This window comes from Anas acuta, chromosome 1, assembly GCF_963932015.1.
Source record: "Anas acuta chromosome 1, bAnaAcu1.1, whole genome shotgun sequence".
Taxonomy (NCBI): domain Eukaryota; kingdom Metazoa; phylum Chordata; class Aves; order Anseriformes; family Anatidae; genus Anas; species Anas acuta.
Window position 1 is genome coordinate 204,375,865 of NC_088979.1, and position 25,760 is coordinate 204,401,624.

Sequence of the window (25,760 nt, forward strand, 5' to 3'; positions counted from 1 at the left end):
TTGCCCAGAGAACCCATGCAAACTCCTCAGACAGCTGGAGTCACTCACTGCACTCTCTGGTTGCTTTGACAATGCACACAGCATCATGCAGTTTCTGAATTAACACCACTGACAGCACCAAAGACTGGCTGTCCGTGGCCTGGTGAGGAACGTGTCAGTGATGGGACCGGCTGGCCTGCTTCGTGCTCTGGCAGCTCAGATGTTTTAAGTTATTCACACTGAGAGCTCTGTTCCTGCAGACCCAAACTGGAGAAAAACAAAGCAAAACAAAACAAAACAAAGCAAAACCCCTTCACACATAAAACAAAAGGTGAAACCTCAAAAAGACCCAAGTATTTGATCGTACCTGATAGGAGATGAGAGCTTCAGCTGCTGAAGAAATGGTTAGAGCACCTCTAACCATTTCTTCAGCAGCTGAAGCTCTCATCTCCTATCAGGTACGATCAAATACTTGGGTCTTTTTGAGGTCTTCACCTTTTGTTTTATGTGTGAAGGGGTTCTTGCCTTCTGTTTTGTTTTGCTCTTTGCTTTGCTTCTTTTCTCCAGTTCTGGGTCTGCAGGAACCAGAGCTCCTCAAGTGTGACTAACTTCAAAAATTCTGAGGCTGCCAGAGCACGAAGCAGGACAATGCCGGTACCATCACCTGACGTTCCTCTTCCAGGCCAAGGACAGCCAGTCTTTGGTGCTGTCAGTGGTGTTAATTCAGAACCTGTATGATTCAACTATGACTTGATCCTCATCTCAAATCTTTCTTGCTTTACCCTAGCAAATCCTAGCAAGGCTGTTGACAACTATTTGCACTTTCTTCATCTGGGGTATTTAGTGGCTCTGGTTTGTCTTCCCGCTGGAGCAAAAGGAGGAGGAGCGGTGTGTGATTACCTTGTCACCATCCTCCTGCTATTAGAGTGCAGGTAGCTTGCTGAGAAGTTATCTGTTCGGTGGCATTACTAGCACACAGGACTCCTATCTCCTGCAACATCTGCGCCATGGGCAGTGCAGGTCAGCAGCACAGCCCTTGCTGTTGACTGCTTTTCCTCTTCAGGGTTATCAGTACAGGCCATGCCTTCAACCCCTGATTTATTGCATCTCTTGGTGTTTCCTCAGACATTTCCACTGATATTTTAGTCATGCCACTCTTGGTATTTCTTTTATGGCATAAAGCTGCATCACAGGAGGGTCAGGCTGGGTGTTAGAACAGGTTCTTCACCAAGAGGTGGTCAGGCATGGGGACACATGGGGACAGGCTCCCCAAGGCAGTGGTCATGGCACCAAGCCTGCTGGAGTTTGGGAAATGTTTGGACGATGCCCTCAGACACACAGTCTGATTTTTGTATGGTCCTGTGTGGAGTCAAGAGCTGGACCTGATGATCCTTGTGGTTCTCTTCCAACTCAGGATTTTCTAGGCTTCTATGATTCTTGCAAAGTTTCCACACCAGGACCCATGCAGTGCCTGGGAGCCCTGGGCTCCTGGGCAGCAGCTCTGGTATGTGTCACAGGATGCTGCCGGTTATGTCGACCTGCTCCCTCTGTGGAGTTGGTCATGCTCATTTTGATGAAAAAGAAGTGATGGAGAACAGCAACTAATCCGGGGTCACTAGATGTCAGGCTTTCTTGATACACGCTTGCCTAATGAGCTGATCGTGTTCAGGCAGTGCTTCAGCACTGTAATACTGGAAGCTGCTGCACGCTGTAGATATTCTCCAGTCTTGCTCTCTAAGTTATTTAATGGTAATGGTTATGTGACCCAAGATATGGGCACTGTTTCTTCAGATCACACCTCTTTGCATTAAAGGTAAATCCAGCTCCCTGTAACTGCAATCCTTGAAGATACCATCCTCATGAAGCTCAAAGGTAGGGTCCCAAATCATTGAGATAATTTGTCTTACTGCCTTTTGAAAGACCTTAGATTTGCAGGATACTTGAAACACTAAGAAAAGCAACTCATGACCCTAAGTGGAGCATTGAATGCAATGGGAAAACACTTTTGCTGGAACCATGCATTGATTTCCAATTTGCTAAGCAGTTCAATACCTTGCAGCCTGGGGAAGGAGTACCTGGTTTTCTCACTTTTACAGGGTATTTGAGTCTCCCACTCTTACTGAAGTATCAGTGCACAAGCAAATGACCTCAGAGTGCCTTGTTTTGAGGACTGTGAGCACACAAAAAACTCATCAGCTGATGCAGTAGCTTGCTTGAGGGTCGTATGTTTGAACTGATTTTCAACAGCCTTCATCAGTGGAGGTGGTACTTAGTAAGGGGCATTGTGAAAAATGTTTGAGTAACCTTCTCAGCTTGGGTCCTGTAGTATTGTTTCAGTTTTTCTTTGCCATTTTACAGACAGAGCATTTTATTGTACAGGCTGTATTCCCGCAACTTGAGATTTGGCCAATTTAGTCCTAATTTTCTAAGAGCTCAATAGCAATTATTTGATTTCTCCAAGAGTACAGATGTCATGTGTGCAGCATCTTACATTACAGCTGCTTCCTTGCTGTTCTGGCAGTTCACAGGGATGACTTCTCTTGCAAGCAGACTCTTGTCATCAGCTGGTTCAGGAGATGAGTCAGAGGACACCTTTAAAATTTCTTGGTGAAACCATGAATGGCTGTGACCACCTCGAAGTGGCTTTTTATGTGTCAGACTATAAAATCGCCACATCTCAGCTCTAGTCATCAGTGTACGTCCCTGGACAGCACTCCCATCATCATCAGCTTCCAGCCCTGAAGTAAGGCTTCTTGCCTGACTGCACACATTGATCCCTTCCATGACATCTGCAGCAAGAACCTGCTTAATAGATGAGGGAAAGGCCGTGGATGTTGTTTACCTGGGTTTAGTAAAGCCCTTGGCACTGTTTCCCACAGTGTTCTCCTGGATAAGGCTGCTGCTCGGGGCTCGGACAGGTGTGTGGTTTGCTGGGTGGGGACCTGGCTGCCTGGCTGGGCACAGTCACAGTGAATGGAGCTCAATCCAGCTGGTGGCAGTCACCAGTGGCACTCCCCAGGACTCAGTCTTGGGGCCTGTATTAACATTTTTATCAACAACTTCGTTGAAAGGATCGAACGCGCCCCCAGAAAGTTCATGGATGACACCAAGCTAGGTGGGAGTGTTGGTCTGCCTGAGGGTAGGAAGGCTCTGAGGAGGGGGCTGGATGGGCTCAGTGGGGCACATCCAGTTGTGTGACGTTCAACAAGGTTGAGTGCGAGGTCTTGCACTTGGGTCACGACAACCCCATGTTTTGGTCTCTTTTCTCAGGTGACAAGCGACAGGATGCGAGGAAATGGTCTCGAGTTGCACCACAGTAGGTTTCGAGTGGGTTTTAGGAAGTATTTTTTTCACAGAGGGCAGGGGTCAAGCATTGGGATGGGCTGCCCAGGGAAGTGGTGGAGTTGCCATTACAGGAGACATGTGGACATGGCACTGAGGGGAATGGTTCAGTGACGGGACTCGGTAGGTCAGGTTGATGGCTGGACATGATGATCTTGAAGGTCTTTTCCAACCTAGTTGACTCTGATTCTAAGAAATGCCTTTAGCACGTAGGTATGTCCGGATTAGGAGTATTCTGCCACTGCAGCTGCTCCAGACTCAGCGCAAGCGGTGTAGTCACTACTGATTAACACATCCTTTATGGACTTAACTAAGAGTTTCTGTCTCTTTAATGGATGACTTATCACAAATGATGATTTTTGGTTTGACACCTTCAGCTGTCCAGCTGAACTGCTCTCTCTGAGGAATCAGACCAGGTAGGACTGCGATGGTCCCTCCATAAGAACTGTGACTGTGCACCACTACACCAGGGCTGCATGCAGAGCCAGGGTTACACCTTCACCTCTCACTGCTGGGCTGTGAGGGACTGCCGACACCACAAACAATTGTAGCTCAGCTTCCTGGCTCATTTTAAGGGACTGCATCACGCAAAGATCATTTCAAAAATTTACTGAAATTTGATGAAAATAACTTAGCTTACAATACTGAACGGGTCCACTTCTCAAAACCACTTTGCAGTGTTCTGTGATAAGAGAAGACCACGTGGACTATCTTCCTGTGTGATCACCACAGAGTAGCCTCTACCACTCTATTTTCTTCCTGGATTTGTGTTTGCATGTACTACTCACAATATCCAATAATTTGCACAATTCTCATTCTGAAGCAGCGGCTGCTTCCTGTGAGTGTGACACATTTGCTTTGTAATAATTATCATTAACTTTTTACTGTAATTAAGAATAACTTGAAGTTAACTTACTCTGGTGCTCTCAATATATTTTGTCATCTCTGTTTAAAACATGAACGCCCAGAAACAAAACCTCTTTTTTGTACCTTACACACTGATAATTTCACATTCAGTGGTTATAGAGGGTTTCTGCCCAGAAAAGACATAACGTGAAAAACAGTTAATTCACTGCTGCCTCCCAAGTTTATCAGCTACTTACATTGACATTAGTGACAGATACACTGACAGCACAAATTGTTAACTAAACTCTGTTTGCACAATCCTAATGTTGCTAATATTCAACACAAGTGCTCCTTTGCTCTGAGTCCAGTTAGAGGTGGAAAGTATCTTCTCAAACTTACAAACTGAGCAATTTAGATCTGAATCATCAAGAGTCTGTCCCTGTCTGGTATGAGCCACTCTTCCGTACATTACTGAATTTTTGTAAATCAATCACCTCCTCTTTCCTCCTCATCTTCCCTTACTTACTGCCATATACTCATAAAATGGACTGCAGACAAAAACCAAATCTCTCCTTTAGGAACCTGTTCCAGAAATGTATTTATTACATTTAATTTTGTTCTGATAATAAAACATGCTGGTCGTCCAGAGCCCCATGTATACTTCCACCCATAAAAAAAAAGCACCTCCATGTAGAAATGATGCATACTACCATGAAAGACCATGACCACAGCAGAACACAGCCCACCTGAAAAAGCAATCCAGGATAATTTCCCTAGCCCCAGCCCCAGCCTACCCCTGCCCCACCAATGTCACTGAGTGCCTGTCAGCCAAAACCCTTCAGCTGGTTTTTATTATGGGAGAGTTCACACTAATTTTTTAGAGAGCCTTGTTCACAGCTGATGGTTTGAATTGGAAATCAATGCAGCGCATACATAATGTGCTTAGCCCAGCTTTCCTTGCTGCTAAGCAAGCTGTTTGTCACAGCATTAAGCTTACAAGTAGTCTTCAAAAAATGAAAAGGCCAATATGACCATGACATAAGCATGTAATATCGTGATAAGGATTGTACGGGAAAAAGTAATGATCTGCTGAAAAACCAAACGTGGAAAAATAGCTGTCAGGCACAGTTGCTTCTCAAGGAAGTGGATGAACATATGGATCTGAAACCTTGCATTTCTTTGACTGCCTAAAAAAAAGGAACATGGTTTACCTACCAAGGCAGCAGACCCAACATTACAGATAGCACCAGCAGCCCTGCAGACTCTAAACCACCACCTTGGCATTGGCTAAGGTTCACCTTATTCTCATTCAAACAGTTAAGTTCACACAACTCATAGTGCAAGCAGTCATATGCCAGAGGCTTCTCTTAACATCAGGGGATGGTGAAGTAAAAAAAAAGACCATATTTCTTAAAGCTATAATGCTTTTGACTTCTTGAGTTCTTATACTATAGATTTATTTGTCCACATCAATTTAAAAAATGAGAAAAAGTATTTGTAAAGGTAATCCTTATGAAAACCACATTTAAAAAAATACCTCCAAGACAGTAACAGGGATGGAAATACTTTGATAATTAATACTTGCACCTTGGGAACCAGTGTATACATATCAAATGTATATCAACCCTGACAGCTATTCTTGAAAAGACAGAAAATAACATAAATATAGCAGAAACTTAAGGAAAGCAAATAGAAAACATTTTTTTTTTTAAGATAAATGATCCAATTAATCACAAGCCTGAAAGTTAATTAGCATTCCTAACAAAACAAACACTAAAGGAAAATCACCCTCACAAAACATTCACAAGCAGCAGTAGCATACCAGCAGCCTTGATTGCTTTGAAGCCAGTACTGAACAGTCAGTGTACGGAGGAAGAGGGACTGATTTATAGTTTGATTCTCTCCTGCCCTGCAGCTTGAGTAGTAATTTACACCCCCACAAATAATTATAAAACCCACTGTGATTTGTTAGTATGTTATTCCTACTGTGCACATGACTGTTAGTATTCATACATGCAAATATATGCAACTAACACATGTAGCTCTACAAAATCTCTGGACTAACGTGAGCAGCATTCCTCATCCATGGCAGCTGTGATCCAGTGCCCTGCAGAAGGGTGGGTGGCTGCATCAGCTCTAGCAAGTCCTATGGAACTGCTCAGGCTCAGCACCACACAAACGACAGCCAGAGATGACCCTGTCCAGCCAGGAAGCACTGGGGACTTACCTTCTGTATGCCTTAAAAATACCATGGCGTTTCTGGTATACCATAAACCATAATATCATGTCCTTTACGGGCAGGGCAGAAGGGACTGCAGGGCAACGTAAAGGTAAAAACCTGCCTCCATAGTACCAGTTATGAATCTGAAAGTGATGATTATACTATTGCTAATTATAATTAACATTCAGTCCTGCTACTAACATTTTAAATTCATTATTTATAGATAGAAGCATCTGACAAGTGCTGTTCTGGAGGCAGACAGGTGGAGACTAAGTTTTCAGACTGTTTATTTTGTTTCCTCTAACCATGCTTTTGTTGCACCAGTACCACGCATTGAGCCTCCTGCTGCTCTCTGCTATTACCTCTATGCACGGTTTGTACTCTGCAGTATTTCTGTGCCTTTTCACAAAGCACTGAAATCTCCCCTTCCCAGAGATGGGCTGTTGTGCGCGCTGCTGCTCACAGCAGTTTTGAAAAATGGCTCTAATAGGCAGTTTGTTGGTATATCTTGCTCGCGTGCTTAGAGCTAAACTGATTAGTATACAACCAAGACATTCTTCTTTAGACTGCTAAGTACTGCAGGGTACTGTTGCACACTTTTTTATTTCTTCTGCCTTCCTCTGTAACATGAAGTCCACAATTCGGGGTCATTTCAGCAGTTCAATTTTCATGCAAAATTAGGAAAGCAGCAGCACCTTATTTCCCAAGTCAGCTGCCTCCAGGATCTTAGGTTCAATCTTCTCTTGCCATAAGATCTATGAAAACCCACTAGAGAAAGCATGATATTTAATTTCATGAAGATGAAAACAGCTCTTCCAGAATACCAATGGGACCCATTATTAAATAACATCTCTGACTGAAACATCCAGTTTCCCATTTGGTGATTGAATTTTCCCTTACCCTACTGAAGCCCTATTTGGCCTTTACATGAAGTGCCAGAACTGGCTATAATCATTTCTCTGGAATGAATCTTCTCTTCCTCAGCATCTCTTAAAGAAGATGGGCCAAGAAGCTACTTTCAAATCCCCATAGCTGATGTCAGCATATTAAATGTTGTACTAACTGGATTCAGTTCAAATCACAAAACAAAGACCTGTTGCTGCTGTCATTTGAACTTGAAGGGTACCTATGCCCTGAGCCAGTTACAGACTCGGGCAGGAGTCCCCTACCTGCCCCAGTCTCCACCACCACCAGACAGTCCAGGACCAAGGAGGCTGTGGCAGGCCCGTGGCTGGGACGTGGCTGTGCCCAGCTCTGGCCTGCCCAGCGGCTGCTGGCTCTGCTCTGCCGGCATCGAGCCCACGCAACCAGGCCTGGCGGCCCAGCGAGGGCAGGTCTTGCCAGGCCTCACTGGTGGCTCGGCAGGGAGCGACATGCAGAGTGGTGTGGGGCTGGGGGTGGCCGCCTTTGGGCTGGGGACTGAGGGCTCTGCTCTTGGTACCCCTGTGCTCAGGAGACAACAGTGGAGCTCTGGCCATGGCCACTCAGCACACACAGCGGCAGCAGCTTGCCACTCAGCACCCTGGCACGGCTGCCCCACTGCTGCCCCCAGGCACACCTGGCCCATGCAAGCTACACCAAAACAGCCACCCATGGCGCAGAGGACTGTGACTGGCTCCTGGCAGGGCCACCACGGACTTCTGACACCCGACGCGTCCTGGTCCTGCACCCCAGGGCCCAGCCCCAGGCCTTGCAGCGAGGACACGCTTCTCTGCCGCTCACTGACCCCAGCCTCAGGGCTGGCGACTTCCATCAGACCGCCCCCATGGAGGTCGGCCTCCTGGGAAGAAGCCACAGATTTTCACCATGCAGGCCTGGCTCTGATGCTCAGCACAGAGGGATTATCTCACAAAGGGGACTCCACCATGTTCTTCAGCTGTTTAACAATAAATTACTCGCGCTGTCAGGTGTTACTGCCCGTGAGGCTGTGCTGGGCCGGCAGACCCCAGCCCGTGTCTGCTGGGTGCAGAAGCCAGTCGTTATCGGCCACTCCCTGGCCCTGTGTCACAACCAGGCTGAGCTTGCACAGCAAGCCAGCAGCAAAGCAGAGAGCACGGCATTTTAGTTCTGCCTGGATGATTTGCATCACTTTTTTAGTTCTTCTTCTTACAATGCATGTTTTCTAACAGATATATCAAAATCTGAATTACCCTTCTCTGTAAATTCAGCACTAGTCACGAGTTCCTCTGGTGGAAGAGATACAGTCAGCTGAACTCCAGGAATGCAATCGAAAAGAAAACAACACCATAAACCAAGAACACAGGCTGCTCTTAGATCTTCAGGACACTACTGGCATAAAGAAAATTTTGGCAAACATTTGCCAAAAGACCATTTAAAACAAACGAGCAAATGGACCTGTACTAGAAATAGCTCCTACTTAACTGAGTGCAAGGGATGCTGCGGATCCTGATTTGGCTGGTAAGTCAAAAATGACTCCTGCTGAAATAATCTCACAAAGCTCTCTTATGAAGTGAATCTGCATGGGTTATGTGGTGCAAACAATACTTTGTTCACTTCCAATCTATAGCGTATGCCAGCTGTAAAAAGAGATTGCCTTCAAGTTAGATGCGGTGGGTGATGAAATGTGAATAGAAACATAGGAAAAGACAGAAATGTCCACTAAGTACTGTGGTGAATTTGGAACAAAGGTGGCCACTGGAATGATATAGGTGGAATGGAAAATTTGTCACTTCTATGGAGTGCATGAAGTACTACCTGTTAAAGTGAAGCATTTTCACATCCAGAGCCGGAATACACGGAAGAGCTTTAGGGAAATCAGCTAAGGAGCTATCTCAGTAACAAATGTCAGTATTTAAGAAATTCTGGAAACTTGGGAAATTCCAGAGCCTGGAAGGAGTGCCAGGGATGACACAAGAACTATAAACTATCAGCCTGACACCAATCCTAAGTAAATTAACAAAATGCTTTATCTGGAAGATGGAATAAGAAAAGCTTTTGGTGTTGTTACCAAGAGGTAGATCATGCCAGCATCTTGTCAAGATTCCAATATAATTGATGACAGCAACAATAGGAGACCTCTTACTGTGGCTTGATACCACCACATGAATTATCTCTGTACAGTGCAACTTTCTAGCAGGCTGCATTAGTATATTAGAAATTCACTCATCTACAGGTCAAAAAAAATACAGTCAAAAGCACGCAGACACTAGCAGGGACAACTGCCTCCATTTAGTCCCACGAGGACCAGTCCTAATCCGTACTGCAGTCAGTGGTCTATCCCAGAGCTGTACAACATCTGCACCTTTACAGCTGAGTTATACTCTTCCGCAGAGTCACACGTGTGGCAGAAATCCTAGGGCTGACCACAGATATCAAAAGACATCTCACACAATTTTAGAGACCGGACAGACTCTTACAATAAGCCATCCCCAGTTTGTGAATAACATTAAAACCCTGATTTAGAAACACAAGACCTATGTGTTCGAAGAGGATACAGAGAATGCTGCCATAGCAGAGAACTGATTATCAGATTATCAGGATTGTGCCATTAAACAATCAGGACAAGAAAGGTTTGAAATACAGGTAAATTCAAAGTGTCAAAAGTACAGGCTCTATTTCAGGATAAACAACATTATTGAAAAGCAACAACTGAAAAAAAGAGAATACTGCTGCGGCATTAACTCTCACTGCAATCAAGTGAAGAAAGGCAATCTCTGGACTTATAAAAATTATACAATAGAAAGAGAATGAGTATTCTCCTCTGGAAACATGAGTAAGACTTTACTGCAATAGTCCTGCCAGTGTCTTCAAGAATGATGTGGAAACATTTGAGACCACGAGGCAATGAAAAAACAGTATCAGGAGTTGGAAAAAAAGTCTTACAATATGAAATTCATCTTGATTTACTCCTATTAAAGAGGTGAAGAGGCATGTAGATCACTATAGCAAACATAATGAAAGAGAAATACTTTCAGTAGTTTAGAATTTTCAAGCAATGCAGGGAAAAAAGACCAGATTTCAAGATATGACTCAGAAGCCTTGAAATTTAGCCTTGGAATAAAGCCAATTCCCACTACAGTGGGCAATTAAACATCGAACGCCGTGTCAAGAAAGTGGTGGAGTCTTGCTTGGGGCTCTTCATTGACAACTCAGAAATTACATTTTCGCTTAGCTTCTCCAAATTATGTATGGGAGAGGACTAGGTTGTTTGGAAGCTGATTCCTTCTGATCTTTACGTCTGTAATGATTGCACACCCTCAGCTTCTCTTTCCACTCCCTTCACTTGTGGATGCTACTTCAGGGAAAGCTGAAACAAAAACTAGTTGAAACAGGATAAATGACAATGGACGGGACAAAGCAGCTCTCTGAGGTTGTACAAGGATGCCTGAATGCTCTGAGTCGAACAATTACAGTATTTAAGAGGGGAGGAAATAATCTACCAAATTAGACTGTTAAAAAAATCCAGGAGTTTTCACTTCCTTTGCATCGTATGATGCTAGTCATATGCCAAAAACCTGTATCTGCTAAATTCCCTAACAGTAGGAGGGTGTTTGAGGCAAACAACAGTTTGGTCTTGTGAATATGCTAATGTTTTAGTCTACCAAAAGTCTTTGTAATCAAACACAGTACCTAGGTAAAATTTAATGGGCTGTTATACACAGGAAGTCAAATTAAATGTAATTGCCCCTTCTCACTCATATTTTATCAAAACAGAAAACATTTTGGGGTAATTTTTGTCTATTTAATTGAACTACTGTGAGTTGATGAAGTGCTAGAGGAAAGAACATTTGACACTATTTTTAAAAAATTTCATTTGTTTATAATGATCTGATTATCTTCTCTCTGGAAGAACAAGAGCCACCAGCCTCTAATCAAAAGAAAAATCCACCAAAATTCACTAAGAAGATATTGTTAAGAATCTGCGCTATCTTTCATAATCCTACTTCTTAGGTAATGATGTAGCTCAGAGAAATATGGCCATCCTCTGTAATACCTGTTTTTAATTGCTTTCTGGAAATATGCAGAAATAATCTACAATTGATCATGTTGAAGGAAGACTTTTGTTTCCCTTTCCTCATGACACTTAAAAGAATAGCTACTGTAGCTGCCAGCAACACACGCAATCTGAAGCCCCATCACTCAGGAATACTTGATGAAGATCTGGAGACATGTAGCACAGCAATGATAATAAATTAGAGAAGCCCTAGTTTACAAGTGATTTTAAGAAGGCTTGCCCCAGTGCAGAATCAATTATACCAAAACACTCGTAACAGATGTTTGTCTAAAGTGTTCTTTATTTACCAAACGAGAGACCTTTAAATAACTATCTAGACAATCTTTTCTAATGCTATGCTACCCTTATGATTAGTTTTCTCCTACTGGCTAGCTTAATTTTGTTTGCTGTGGTTACTGCTGATGACTTCTTGTCCTACTCAGAAAGGTACCGTGCAGAGTTTATTCCCACCTCTGCAGTTAAAATTATGTATCTGAAGACTGTTACCATGCACTCTCACTCAGCACAGCACCCCAGTTTATACTTTACCAGTGCTAAGCTAAGCTAGGGAGCATATTTCAAATGTTTGCTGGAGTTCTGTTTGAATATCCCAGTATCTTTGGGTTTTTACATTTTGATATTGCTCACTGACGCTCAGTTTAGGATTGCTGTAACTTCCAAATCTGCTCTGCAGAATTGCTGCATAACCAACTGTTCTCCATTCCACATTTGCACAGTTGATTACTTTTCCGCAAGTGTAGTAATTTGCATTTCTCCTTACTGAATTGCATCTAAGCATTTTCAAAGAAGCATTTCTATTGCCATGATTATTCTGAATTCCTATCCTGCCTACAAGTTTGCAGTATTTGCAGTGACTCACTGAGGGCATTTACGATGTCTTCTGTTCCTCATCAAGCAAGTATTCTTGTCCAGAAAAGGGGGAGGATGATGCTTGTCCCAGTGCTTAAACATTCTGGGAAGCAAAAGTCAACAGCGGTGCTGTGGGTTTCTCTTCTGCTCCTTCAGGCGTCCGAGTCAATAAACAACAGCAACGATGCTGAAGACATTTACAGTTACTCAGGCACAACACAGGGGAAGGTACCACAGCAGCAACAAATCTTGGTACAAAACAGAGAAGACGTACTGATTGTAAAGGATGAGTCATGTTGTCTTAGGGAATGTATTTGATATCAGATAAATCTTGCTCAGGAATACCTTATTTTTCTGCATCAACAACCGGGTAGTTAAATGAAGAGCTTTTTGTTGCCAGCAGGATGCATCTTGCCTAAGTTATGACAGTGATGGTGGTTGTGGTTTAAACCCTGTGGGCAGCTGAACACCACAGCCACTTTTGCTCACCTTCCCCACCCCCCGCAAGAGAATCAGTGGGACAGAAGTTGGAAAACTCATGGGTCGAGATAAAGACAGCTTAATAAGTAAGAAAATAAATAAAAAAAAAAAAGGAAGAAAAAAGCAAAGCAAAGCAAAACCAAGCGATGTAAAATGCAGCCGCTCACCACCTGCTGACTGATGCCCAGGCAGCCCGACCCAGCACCGGCAGCCCCCGCCAGCTCCCCGGTTACTGTTCAGTGTGATGCCACATGGCACGGGATGTCCATTTGGCCAGCTGGGGTCAGCTGTCCTGGGTCTGCCCCCTCCCAGCTTCTTGTGCACCCCCAGCCTCCTCGTTAGCAGGGCAGCAGAAGATGAGAAGTCCTTGACTTAGTGTAAGCAGTGCTCTGCAACAACTAAAACATCGGTGTGTTATCACCGCTATTTTCATTAGACATCCCCGAACACTGCACAACATGAGGTACTATGAAGAAAGTTAACTCCTCCAACCAGCACAATGGTGTACACATCTCCATGTGTGCTAGTAACCCTGGGGTTCCTTTTGATTCATCTTACTTATTTTAGATGTTTTAGATGGAAATTAAGTGCACCCTGCAAGTTCCTTTTTGCTACTTCATACTATAAAGGGAACGTTGATGATAAGGTCGGGCAGACAGGTCCTGACTGTCTGAAGGTACACAAGATGAATTTCTCCTCTCTAGTCAGATGACAAAAGTCTCTCGTCTCCCTGTTCAGCAGATGGCAGAAAACCATTAAACAAAGCGCAGTGTTACAGAAAACATTTATGCTTTGGTCAAAGACACCAAATAGCTGATACGAAAACAAAGTTCAAAGACCAAACAAAGAACTGCACCATGGAAGAAAAACAACTGAGCTTGACAGCTGTAAAATGTTCAAAGAGCCAAGTCCTTCATTTCTGAAGGTGGCTGAGAAGAAATGAAAAAGCTCCAGCGCGTTCTAACTTATTTTATTCTTCCACCTAGCATGAAGGAACAAGAACAGACCTTTTTTTTTTGAATCTCTGATTATTTTTTTAATTAGTCTTGAGTGTTAAAATGCACACCATGCTAAAGTACAGAGAGAGACTGATTCCTTCCACTTAATGGCCTTTTGTAAACCAGAATACAAGGACAAGGGTTCTGCAGGAGACTAGGGGTTGGTTCATCAACACCAGTGTCCTTTAATGAATAATGGCCAGCAACAAACAATGAAGGCAAGACCTTAAGAAATCGCATAAGTGATCAACTCTAGGAACACCCTCCCTGCTTCTCAAAGCTAGTAACTGAATTCCTCCTCTCGAGCCCCTGACCAGGTCACAATGTTTCTTGGTCACAAACTTACTGTCCAGTAATATTGCATGCACTTTTTGAATGCATTTATATTTTTGGCCTCCACAACATGCAAAAGGAATAAATTCTACAATATAAGCACCTGCAGTGTGACAAAGTACTTTGTTTTATTTTAATCTTGCTGCTTGATAATTCCACTGAGTGCCACCTCATTCCTTTGTACTAAGAAATAACTATTGTTCCAAATTCACCTTCTTCTTGCCTACTCATAATTCTACAAAACTCTGTCAAATCTTTCTCTGGTACCTCTTCCCCAGGCTGAAGAGTTCCAGGCTATTGAATCCTTCCTCAAACTAAAAATGTTCCATGCTTTGGGCCACCCTTTGCTTGCTTTTGAACCTTTTCTAATTCCTCTGATTCATATGGGTAAACGACAACTGCAAGTGTTTTTCAAGAGATTGTCAAATTATGGATTTACATAGAAGTATAACAGGATTTTAGTAGACTTTTTATTTCTTTCCTTTATCAGCTGCTGCCCAGATGATGAGTCTACCCAGCGATGAGAACCACATGGACTCCAAAACTGCTTGCAGTAAAATGCTGTTAAAGGAATCCATCACCAAGCGGGTATACACTTCAACGACTTTAAACCCCAAGGACCCCAGGAGCCAGAAAGACTTTAGTCTCAGACAGACCAACCAGTCATTGCCTCGTTCAAGCTCTGGTTGTGTTCCTGGTATTGCCTAACCAAAACGTACCGCAAATATCCCGTGGAAAACAGGACTCCTCTGAACAAGCCTTGTGACAAATGCTGAGGGTGGTGAGTGCTTCCCTTCCCTCTACCCTGCCATAAACCCTTCTTTCCAGCATTTCACCTACAGCAGTATTCACTGCAGCAACAACAGGCATGGCACCGTTTGCTTAACTACAAAAAGAAAGGAAAAGCCCAAGGAGCCCCTCCTAACTCTTGTGCATCTAGAGGGTTACTTTGCAGACAGGTTGTTTGTACGTTTTCCCCCAACCTGATTTCCAAAGCTAACTAGCTTTCCTGATCTTTCTTTTATTTCTTCCTCTTTCTTTCTTTTCTTTCTTTCTTTTCTTTCTTTCTTTCTTTCTTTCTTTCTTTCTTTCTTTCTTTCTTTCTTTCTTTCTTTCTTTCTTTCTTTCTTTCTTTCTTTCTTTCTTTCTTTCTTTCTTTCTTTCTTTCTTTCTTTCTTTCTTTCTTTTTCTTTCTTTCTTTCTTTCTTTTTCTTTCTTTCTTTCTTTTTCTTTTCTTTCTTTCTCTCTCTCTCTCTCTCTTTCTCTTTCTTTCTCTCTTTCTGAGAAAGCAAATGATTATGGTTTAGTAGACAGGTCTCCTTTCCAATGCTCCTTTTATTATTAAAAAGTATCTCTGAAAACTGTAGTTGTTCACAGCTTGGGAACCTTTTTTACCATCTCACACTGGCTAGCTGTACTCTGCTTTAACCAATTCATTGCAGCTCTATCTGGTCCTGTTTCTTGTAAAAAACTGGCCACAAAACCTCGCATTACCCACCAATTCTAAAATTCTAAATTCTTAATTTCAGAAAAAGCTGAGCAGTCTAGTACATGAGTCCAAGCAGAAGGACTGCTTGGGGAAAAGCAAGAGGTTTGTGGGAGTTCACTCTACCATTTCATTGGAACTTTCTGTAAAAGAGGTTAAGTGGTCCCCCAAGTCACTGTTCCCCAAAAGATCTTCAAAGACTATTTTGAAGGTATGCTAATTTGACAAGTGGATTATATAGGAGCCTTTTCAATAAGAGATTTAATTTTCTCCCTCTACACTTCTGTTGCTATAGAAATGAACGTTGCACTAGCCCCGCGCAGATTACTTTTTTCCAACTAGATGTGCTCTCTGCTATAAACCCGGTTTCCTGTAATATACAAAAAGCAGGCACCCTTCCAGACCAGCTAAAGTGAACTGGTCAGCAGCTGAAGTTGCACAATAAATCTGTCAAAAATTCATTCCCCCTTGTAGTTGCTAAGCATAAGCTCCTTTTGCGGGGATATTTTTGATGACCCGCTCTGTAAAGCCATTGCCCAGGCCTCTTTGAGGCTCCTTGTTGAGCCCTGCCTGTAGCACAGCTTCTTTCAGAGAATGCTTGCTGATTAGCCCAAACTAGTCAGAACGACAGAGAAAGCTGATGCAATTCCCAGTTCCCTGCCTGCTGCTCGCCTCCTAGATGAGAACTTGCAGGAGCATCGGGAAGGGCTCCACCTGCGTGATGCTCAGCACACTTCAGCAGCGATCTCACACGAACAGCACACCAGGGACTGACGAGAGAGAAGCAACCAGCAAATAAACTGCAGCACAGAAAGGAATAAAAGGAGTTGTCTCAGAGCCCCACATGGCCATGAAACAACTCGAGGAAATTCAGAGCATTTTACTTGGTCTGATCTGTAGGAATGGCCAGCAGCTTGCGGCCTGCACACCGCGACCACCGGCACCGCACCGGCTCCCCAGAGGCAGAACAGCCTCGGGACACGGCCACACACAGGTGGGGCACGGAGATGGCCAATTCTGGTGAGGGACACAAGCAGAAACACTAGTATCAGCGGGGGAGGAGTAAAAGCTACAACTACCACCTCCAAGGGGGATGGTTCCTGAGTAGGACCTAGAGAAAAAGAAACAAAAGCCACCAAAGTGACTGTACCAGGAAAACGCTGCTGCTGTTCTCTAACATGTTGGTGAAAGGAGAAATAGCCAATTATTGGTGCAGTCCCAAAGATTTCTAGGTTATTTTACCAATCACTTACAGTACTGATTTGCTCACTCTATCCACCAGAATATTTGGGGGCTACAGCATATGGTGTACAAGGGGACGCAGAGAAAGCTGGGCTTCTTCAGCCTAGAGGAGAGCTGACAGAGGGGACACCTCGCTGCCACCGCAGCTGCCTCACAGAGGCTGCAGAGAAGAGAGTGAGGCTCTCGGAGGCACACGGGGATGGACATGAGGCTTCGTGCACAGACCAGAACAGTGAGAGGGCACAAGTGTCCTTGTGCCAGAAACAGACCCAGATCATAGGCCCAGGGACGCTGTGGGGCCGCCAGCCCTCGAGACATGCAAAGCTGGCCCTGCTCCGAGCAGCACGTTGTTCTAGAGGTATCCAGACACCCCTTCCAACCTAAATGATTCTGTAACTCCACACATCGACATTTTTGGCCAGTCACAGTGTTTTGAGGCACAAAAATCTCTGCTCAGTGACTCCTTCATGTTTTTCCTCTCTTTTAAGGGAGACCCATCCAGATGGCTTGTGAATACTGACTGCTGTAATCACTCTCCCTGGTCAGGTAATCCCCATGATTGAATAAAAAAATAATCCTAAATTGTCTGTTGCTCCCGATTCTTCTTCTTCCCAGCTGTGCCATGTAGACTGTGGGCTCTTAATTTTGCAGAGTTAATTTCAAATCACTTTAATCTCTTTCTTTAACACAGTTCATCAGGGAACTCAATTCCCCTTGCGACTGCCTCTTTCTGATAAACACAAGCTCAAACTTTGCTGCCTGTTCACCCTATTCCTCTTTCAGACCAGATTATATTTGCTGAGCTCTATCTCACACTCCTCATCCCCACAGGTCTGGGGAACGCTCTTGCTGCCCCAGGGACCCTGAGTGCATCCCAGCTGTGGAGCAGCCTCCTGCCTTCTTCCTTCTGTAGCTGCTGTTATGCTTCAGAATGGTTATCAAGTGAGAGGAGGGGAGCCTGCCCCAGAACAATCTCTCACCCTGTTCCAAAGCAGACCTCCTATCTATGATTTGTTATTGGCAATGTGCTAGTGAGGTTTAAAACTGAAATACTGCTTCCCTAGAGGCTGATTCCACAAAAGGAAAGACATTTTTTCAGTACATAGCCTACTATCTTCTCATGTTCTCAAATATATCCCTCCATGTATTTGTAGCTTTCTTTTCACCTTATTAAGCAAAAAAGAGTAAATTACACACCCCTCCCAAATCTGCTATTCAGCACGTGAATGCTGTTCCCTGCTCTATTTCACAGGATATCCATTCAAACCTTCAGCCATTTCAAAAGCTTTTTCTGAAAACTAAAGTCACTTGTGTGTAATTTTCTCAAGTACTTTTAAGTTGTTCCTCAAACATTGTCATTATGTTAATCTTCTCCCACGTCTGAGACCTCCAGTGAAGTCAGAGTTGACGGAATAAGCACTTGCCTGCAAATCATGTTAATGTCTGCTGCACAGATCTTACAGCATCTTAGTTACTTCTTGATCTCTGCTCTGAAGGGATCTGTTGGTTCAAGTGTTTAATTGTGGTGATTTCACACGATGGGCAGCTAAGTTACAATGTACTGCTCTCTCACTCCCTCTCCTCAAAGGAACAGGGGGAGAAAATACCATTTAGAAGGGCTCATGAGCTGAGATAAGGACAGGGAGACACTCACCAATTACTGCCACAGGCAAAACAGACAGCATAAGGAGATTAATATAATGCATTGCCTCTGATAGCAGACCAGACCAGGGAGAAATAAAAGCAAACTAAAAACACCTTCTCCCCATCCACCCTCTTCTATCTCCTTGACCTGAGCAGCACAGCGGAATGGAGCTGTGAAGAACAGGAAAAATAGAATCCATTTATCCCATTTATTAAGGCAATCCTAAAACCAGCATGTGAATCCCCGTACCACACATGCCATTCTGCCTCCTCTCGAGTCCAAACTCCATTTCGATCCCGAAACGCCGCTGAGATGTGCCCTGCTGAAGGCTCTGCTCCCCGTGCTCGGTGCCACGCTGCAATGCCAGCGGCCAGCGCCAGCCACACGCTGGACTCCAGGGAGGAGAGCTGATGTGGCTCCATGGAAATGGAAAGGTGCTGCTCCTGTCCCGGGGTGTTTTTTGCTGTCAGGATGGCTGAATGGTGTTTTTCACATCAGCTGCCTCCAGGCCTTCAGACAGGGTCGTGGGCACTGCACAGGCATCAGCAAAGCCAACACGCAGCCTCAGGGCAGGCAGCAGCTGCAGTTACCTGTCTTACCCTGGGTTGGTTTTCCCTAACTGAATGGCGAGGGTATGTTTTGTTTCTGCTTTCAGTGAACAACAAGCTTATATGCTTTAACAAACTTCTTTCTGATTTCCTATCAGCATGCTGCAAGTATTTTGACACAGCAGGAGCAGCAGACGCATGCACCGCACCGCTCAGCACCACCTCTGTCTCACCGTCTCCACCAAAGGCAATCCCGTCCCTTTCTCCATTTCAGGAGAGAGAGTGAAAGCACTTGAGTTACATGTCACGAGGCAAATTGATGGAATAACGATCCATTAAAGGCTATTAAATACAAGGACATTGCCTCTGGCACAGAATGACTCTGAACAGTAAACTGCTGCAGGCAGGAATAGTATTTTGGGGAGTTACTGAAATGTGCTTATTCTGTACTCATTGCTGCACCAAGCACTGCCACTGGCCACGGGGCAACACACGATACTGGCCTGAAGGGTCTTTGCCATGCTCCAGAGGGGCCATCTTCATGCTTCTATGTTGCATGACTATGCACTATGTTATGGGACAAGAGCTAAAATCATCCAATCTGTTTCAGTTTAAACAACCAAAATCTGTCAAAACCCCAAGTTTCCACATCCAGGCTTAGCATTGTTACTGTGATCCCAGCACACCCAGGTCACACTTTGGCAAAGCAGTCCAGCATACCCGTACTTTGCATGCACTGACTGCCTGGGAGTGCCAAGACCAGTGGGACTGTCATCTGCAAGAAGCCATAAATAACTGGGGACAGGTCCAGAGAGGCTTTGTATCCCCTGCCACGTAGTCCCAGGGAACTTTAAGATGGAAAGATGCATTATCTTGTCTAAGGTGTGCAGTTAAAAACATACACATATGCAATTACCTGACTTACTCCCCTCCACCCCAGTTGATTCTGGAGTAACAGGACCACTATGGGCAAAACTGCCACCATGACAAAAACTGCCACCATTTTGTCCCCATTTTGCCCTCATTTCATGAGGGTCCCTGGATGCCGAGTTATAAGACAGATGGGACAGCTACTTATTCTCTCATGCAAGCCCATTCCAGTCTGCTGTCCTTCCCAGTACCCTCCCTCCACTGCACTGCCCCTTCCTACAAACATTTCTGAGGATTTCCCTCAGGTCAGAGGGAAAACAGGAACAGGCCAGAGCCAGAGGAGATCATTCTGCTGCAAGCTACAGCTCACAGACTACAAGGTGAGCACCTTTCTCTAAGTACAGCTTTTGGTTTACTTCACGCAGGGAACTGCTGGCTCCTGTTTAGCTCAGTGCCCACCAGGACGCCCAGGACCTTTTCTGCAGAGCTGTTTTCCAGCTGGGTGGCCCCCAGCATATCCTGGTGCCTGGGGTTGTTTTTCTCCAGATGCAGGACTTTGCATTTCCCTTGGACAAACTGCATTAGGTTCTTGTCAGCCCATCTCTCCGCCTGTCCATGTCCCTCTGGATGGCAGCATGACCCTCTGGTATACCAGCCAGTTTGGCATCATCTGCAAAGGTGCTGAGGGTGCACTCTGCCCCATCACCCACTGTATTTATGATGTTGAACACTATTGACCCCAGTATCAAAAATGGGATATTTCAGTAGTGACTGGCCTCCAGCTGGACTTTGTACCACTGACCACAACCCTCTGGACTCAGTCATTCACGCAGTTGTCAAATCCACCTTGCTATCTAGTTATGGAAATACATTTGACAGTGCATCTTTGAGGATGTTATGGAAGAAAGTATCAAAAGCCCGCTCAAGTCAAGATAAACAACATCCTCTGCTCTTCCTACATCCAGTAAGACAGTCACCTCATTGCAGAAAGTCATCAGCTTGGTAAAGCAGGATTTCCCCTTCACAAACCCAGGCTGACTACTCTCTGTCACCTTCATTACCATGAGGACGATCAGAGGGCTGGAGCACCTCTCCTGTGAGGACAGCACCTTGCAACATCACCAGCCAGATCCCCCCACGTCACTTCTCCCTGCTTCTTCCCCTTGGACACATTCTTCTTCTGTCTGAGTTTAGTGAGGATGTCCTTGTTCATCCACACAGGCCTCCTGTTGACCCATCTATTTTCCTATTTCTCCCGATGGACCATTCCTGAGCTCGGAGGAGGTGATCCTGGAGCATCAGTGAGCTCTCTTGGACCTCTCCTCCCCCCAGGATGGCATCCCATGGAATTCTGTCACACAGATCTCTGAAGAGTCTGCTCTTGAGACAATCAGGTCAGATGCCCAGGCTTCCTCTATTATCAGAGTGAAGAGTTCAGAGCCAAGGAACAGGACTACTGTCGGCCAGGTGCCTGCCCACAAAGCCATTTCAGCAGCCACACAGGACATCAAGGCAGCCATGCCTTGAAATCTGCTCTCTGGGGAACTTCACCTTGGGCTTCAGAGAAAAACCTGCTGTGCCCCCAGCTCACAACAGCCATCAAGGGGCAGGCCAGGAATCCTCCTGCCTTCCTAGCACCAGCTAACCATAGGAACATGGTGAGGAAATTACAACAGAGTAACTGTAGAGCAGTGCTTCTGTACTACGTGTCCCTAACCTCTGCTGCTGCATGACTAACTGAATTCCTGAGTCAGAGCCCATCTCTTCGTATTCAGAAGCCTGCAATGGATTTTTCTTCCTCTGATTTGTCCCGCTGCTTTCTGAACCTGTGTCAATTTTTAGCACTCTGAATGTCACTTAGCAAGGAGTTGCACGGTTTAATTGTATGTTACATGAAGAACCTCCTCCTTTTTTTCACTTTTAGCATTCCATGTACTTAATTCATTCAGTACCTCATGTTCTTGCACTGAAAAGACAGAGATCAACTACCTCTGGTTCACCTTTTCCAAATCACTTATTTATGAACCTTCACCAAGACCCTTCTCCTTCACCAACGTCTTCCAACCATGAGTGTTTCAGTCTATTCAGTCTCACCCTTATGGAAGACGTTTCACAATTTTGAGCACCTGTTAGTTTTCCCTGACAGCTTTTCGACAACTACGTTTTACATCTGAAAGATCAAAACTGGATGCTGGTTTCAAGATACTTGCACAGTGCAGAGTTATACAGACACTAATATTCATGTTTTCCATTTTGTTCTGTTTTCCTTTCTTAACAACTCCAAAAAATAAATTTCCTTTTCCAGGTTTAGCCTGGAATTGAAGTAATCCCCAGATCTTGTTCCTGAGCAGAAGTCAGTCCAACACCTCCACTGAACACAGAATACTACTACTGCTTTTTTGCTTATATGCATTACCTTTTATTTTCTGCATTGGAGTTTAGCTGCTCAGTACCCAGTGTCACTATATTCAGTACTGTGAGATTGTTCTGCAGCTAAACTCCATTTTTTTTTACAGCCCTAACAATCTTAGAAGTGTTGACTAATTTTGTTAGCTCACCATGCATAAATGATGTGGAAAGGAACCAGGCAGGTTCAACAGCATGGACTTGAGAGCAGGTTCCCCTGGAAATCCAGAGGTGAGCCTTCTCCAATTGCCCTCCCACACAATAGCTTTAATTGTATTTTCTGACCTACTCTTGTTTGCCTTTTTGTGAATGTCTTGGTATTAAAGAAGATGTTTTCACTGTGGTATCACAGTGATGTCAGATCTTTTATTCCTAAGCAATTACAAAGACATGAAGAATCTTTAATAGGCAAGAGTACCTTGCAGTGTTTCTTTGGATGTGTGCTATCTTTCACGTTGCAAAATAAATTTATTCTATTATCCCACTGTTTATTGACCCAGCTTGATGCAATCTCATCCATCTGCCCTTGTCTTCCTTAAGAATTTTGACTAATCTGCAAATTTTGACCTATTTCCTGCCCTTTTCAAGACCTAGTGCAACCAGTGACCCCAGCACAGACTCTCTGAGTTCCGTGTAGCATTTGGCTATGATGGAAATTGAATGTTTTTCCCCCTCCATTCTTATTCTTCGCTGTTTTCTGAGTCATAGCAGCATTTTCACTTTTGTCCCATGATCAGTTAAGAATATAAACAGCTCTGAAGAAGCATGTCACAGGAATTTTGAAAAGCCAAACAAGTTACACCCATAACTTTGAGCAAAAAAGTGTTGAGAGCCATGGAGACAGATTTAGGATAAGTAGCTCAGAACAAAGAATACATTCACTGCTTTGCTGGTAAACTCGAAGACTTCAGGATAACTTAATTTTGCATAATGAATTATCACAATTTGCTCCTTTCACGTCATTCATGCTTATTTCATAAGCAATAATGCCCATCCAATTACTTTAATGACCAACAGCTTGAAATAGCAATGAAGCCTGACTGTAAGTAGGGAGTGCATCCCACAGAGTAACTACATTTACCCCTCAAGCACATTACACACAAACCCTGTGTCAAAAGCACTCTCTTGAATCCAAAAAGTAGAGCCACTCCTACAGCTCAGTCTCCTGCGAACATGTCCACCAGCCACACATGCTCAAACCACATACAAAAGAGCAGCATCACCCCTACTTTCATGGTAGATTCCAAGCTTACTTCAGAATCAAACCTGACCGTTTTCCCAAATGTCAGTCTCCCTGCCGAAGTGAGTACACTCGATTGGACTAGATCAAGGTCCTGTCCAACCCCTAACACTCTGTGATTGCCACATACTGGAACACCCTGGGTGAACATCCCCGTAGCCCAGAGAGCACATTCAGTACTGCCAACAGGCTCAAGTGACAGCAGTCTGCATGTCACCGCCTGCACAACAGCATCCTCTTCTTCTTCATAAGAGCCATAATCCTCCATCTGCATCCAATCCATTTCCTGCAATTCCTGGAGCACACCACAAAACCTCCGGGACGCTTATTTCTAAACTAAGACACAAGCCAGACTGCCCTGTTCAGTTCCAACATTTTATTCAAGCAAGCCTCATCTAGGACTTACAGTTTAGACTGCAAATGAATTGACTGAAACAACCAGAAAGTTTCCTTCCCATAAAATTAACATGACACGTACTGCTTAGTCAGAAAAAGGAGATGCTCTTTCCATGGAAATGAATCTCCTTATGATCACAAAGCAAAGATGCTGATGCTTACCTGTGAGAGGTGAAATTGTCGTAAGAGCCCACAGTATAATGTCGGAAGAGACGCTTTGTCCTGTCTTCTCTGGTTTCTACAAGAGAAAAGACACATCACAAAGATGAGAGAAAAATAACACATATCATTGCCTCTGTTTTCTCTACGTGTATACAGTGAACCTTGCTTTCATGCAAACATTAATTAATAAACACAATAATCTGTGTGCAGACGTGTCAATGTGATCAGTCCCATGCATACCCGTGTACAGTCCCATATGCACACAAACAGCATCAGTGAATGTAAGATCTCTCCACTAGGACTTTTGAACCCAGAGAGTTTAACATACCACCCTGAAGCATCAAATCTCACCAAACTCCGAAGTAGAGCCAAAGAGGAGAACCAGCCCCAGTAAGGCAAAGACATACTCCATGTCCCAAGCCAGATTTTGTCCCTTTGCTCTGTTTGTCCACTTGAATTTTATGCATCTCAAGCGATGTGGATGCAGTTCCCACAGTGAAATTGGTAACAACTCCAGTGAGCCTTCATCTCATCAGGTGGTCACTGAGATCTCCGGGTGCACCGGAGGTACGAGGAAGGAAAGCCAGGAACCCAGAGAGGCTTCTGTTGCCACTCATGCGTGAACCAGCAGCACCGCCCCAGAAGCTCTTTGGCCAAGTCAGTACTTCGGGCTCTTCAGGCCACACATGGACCAAATATCCCCTTTCAGGTGTGACAATTCCTACTTGCCTCAGAACTGTGGAAAAAGCCAGAGAAGCTGCCAGCCTGACCTGACACTTCAGGGCAAAGACAGGAGCCCACAGGCTCCCGGAGAACTCCAAAGCCAACCAGAGAAGAGATGCTTGGGCCTCCAGGCTGCTGGGTGCTGATGAAAGGCAGCTTGAGCCATGGCTAGTGGGCATGGATGCCACTGCAGCCATTGTAACGTGGCTGGCAGCCACCGGCTGAAATGTGACAGGGAGAACTTAAGTCAAGTGTTTCATTTAACTGTGTAAGAACTTAAGCTGGACATTCCCAGTTATCATTTTCCTAACCCAGAAGAAATTTGCATCACACTACCAAAAATGAATTTATTTGCATCACCCAGAATTAATGTGCAAGGGAGCAATTGAGGCATTGCTCTAACCAGACTGAGAACATCACATTGAACCAACTCATACACGGCTACACTAGGATGGTGGCAGGACACCAAACCATCAGGTCACTCCATTTGCCTTTGTCACTGCTTTCTTTTGAAGCACTTGGTGGTGCTCACTGCATCACTGGCTACAACATCAGGTAGGCTGCTGATCTGATGTAGATAGGGAATGTCAGGGAATGTCTTTTAGCAGGCTGAGTAGGGCAGTCAGAAGGGGAATAAAGGGGGAAGGAGAGATGAAGAGTAAAACACAGATGAGCCTCACTGTTCTCTTCAGTAGGGAAACAAGCTGTTTGCACCCAAAGTGGAAACAACACAAAATAAATGTTTGCTTTCACCTACTTTGGAATTCAAAATGACAAAAGCCAGAAAGAAGGGACTACAAAAGTAGAGGGACAGGAGTTCTTACTGTCATTGCAACGCTGTCAACCTAAGGAAGCTTGTTTTAAACTCAGGACAGGATGCACTTTCAAACCTTTCACTCTGGTCTTGCGATCAGAAGGAAGCATCACTGCTGTCCTAAGCTGGTAAATGGAAATGCTGCTACAGGGGTCCCAACGCCAACTGCCCGCCGTGGGGACAGGTGACAGCCCCTGATGCATCA

At 44.5% G+C, this 25,760-nt stretch overlaps 1 protein-coding gene across 5 annotated transcripts in view; it reads right to left on the bottom strand.

Moving 5' to 3' along the window:
- Positions 1-25,760, bottom strand: part of SHANK3 (SH3 and multiple ankyrin repeat domains 3) — a 371,832-nt gene that overhangs the window by 93,834 nt on the left and 252,238 nt on the right. For all 5 annotated transcript variants that reach the window (XM_068670237.1, XM_068670238.1, XM_068670239.1 and 2 more), the window contains one exon: positions 24,019-24,094. In XM_068670237.1, the coding sequence (XP_068526338.1) occupies positions 24,019-24,094 (76 nt within the window). The remainder of the gene's footprint in view (positions 1-24,018; positions 24,095-25,760) is intronic.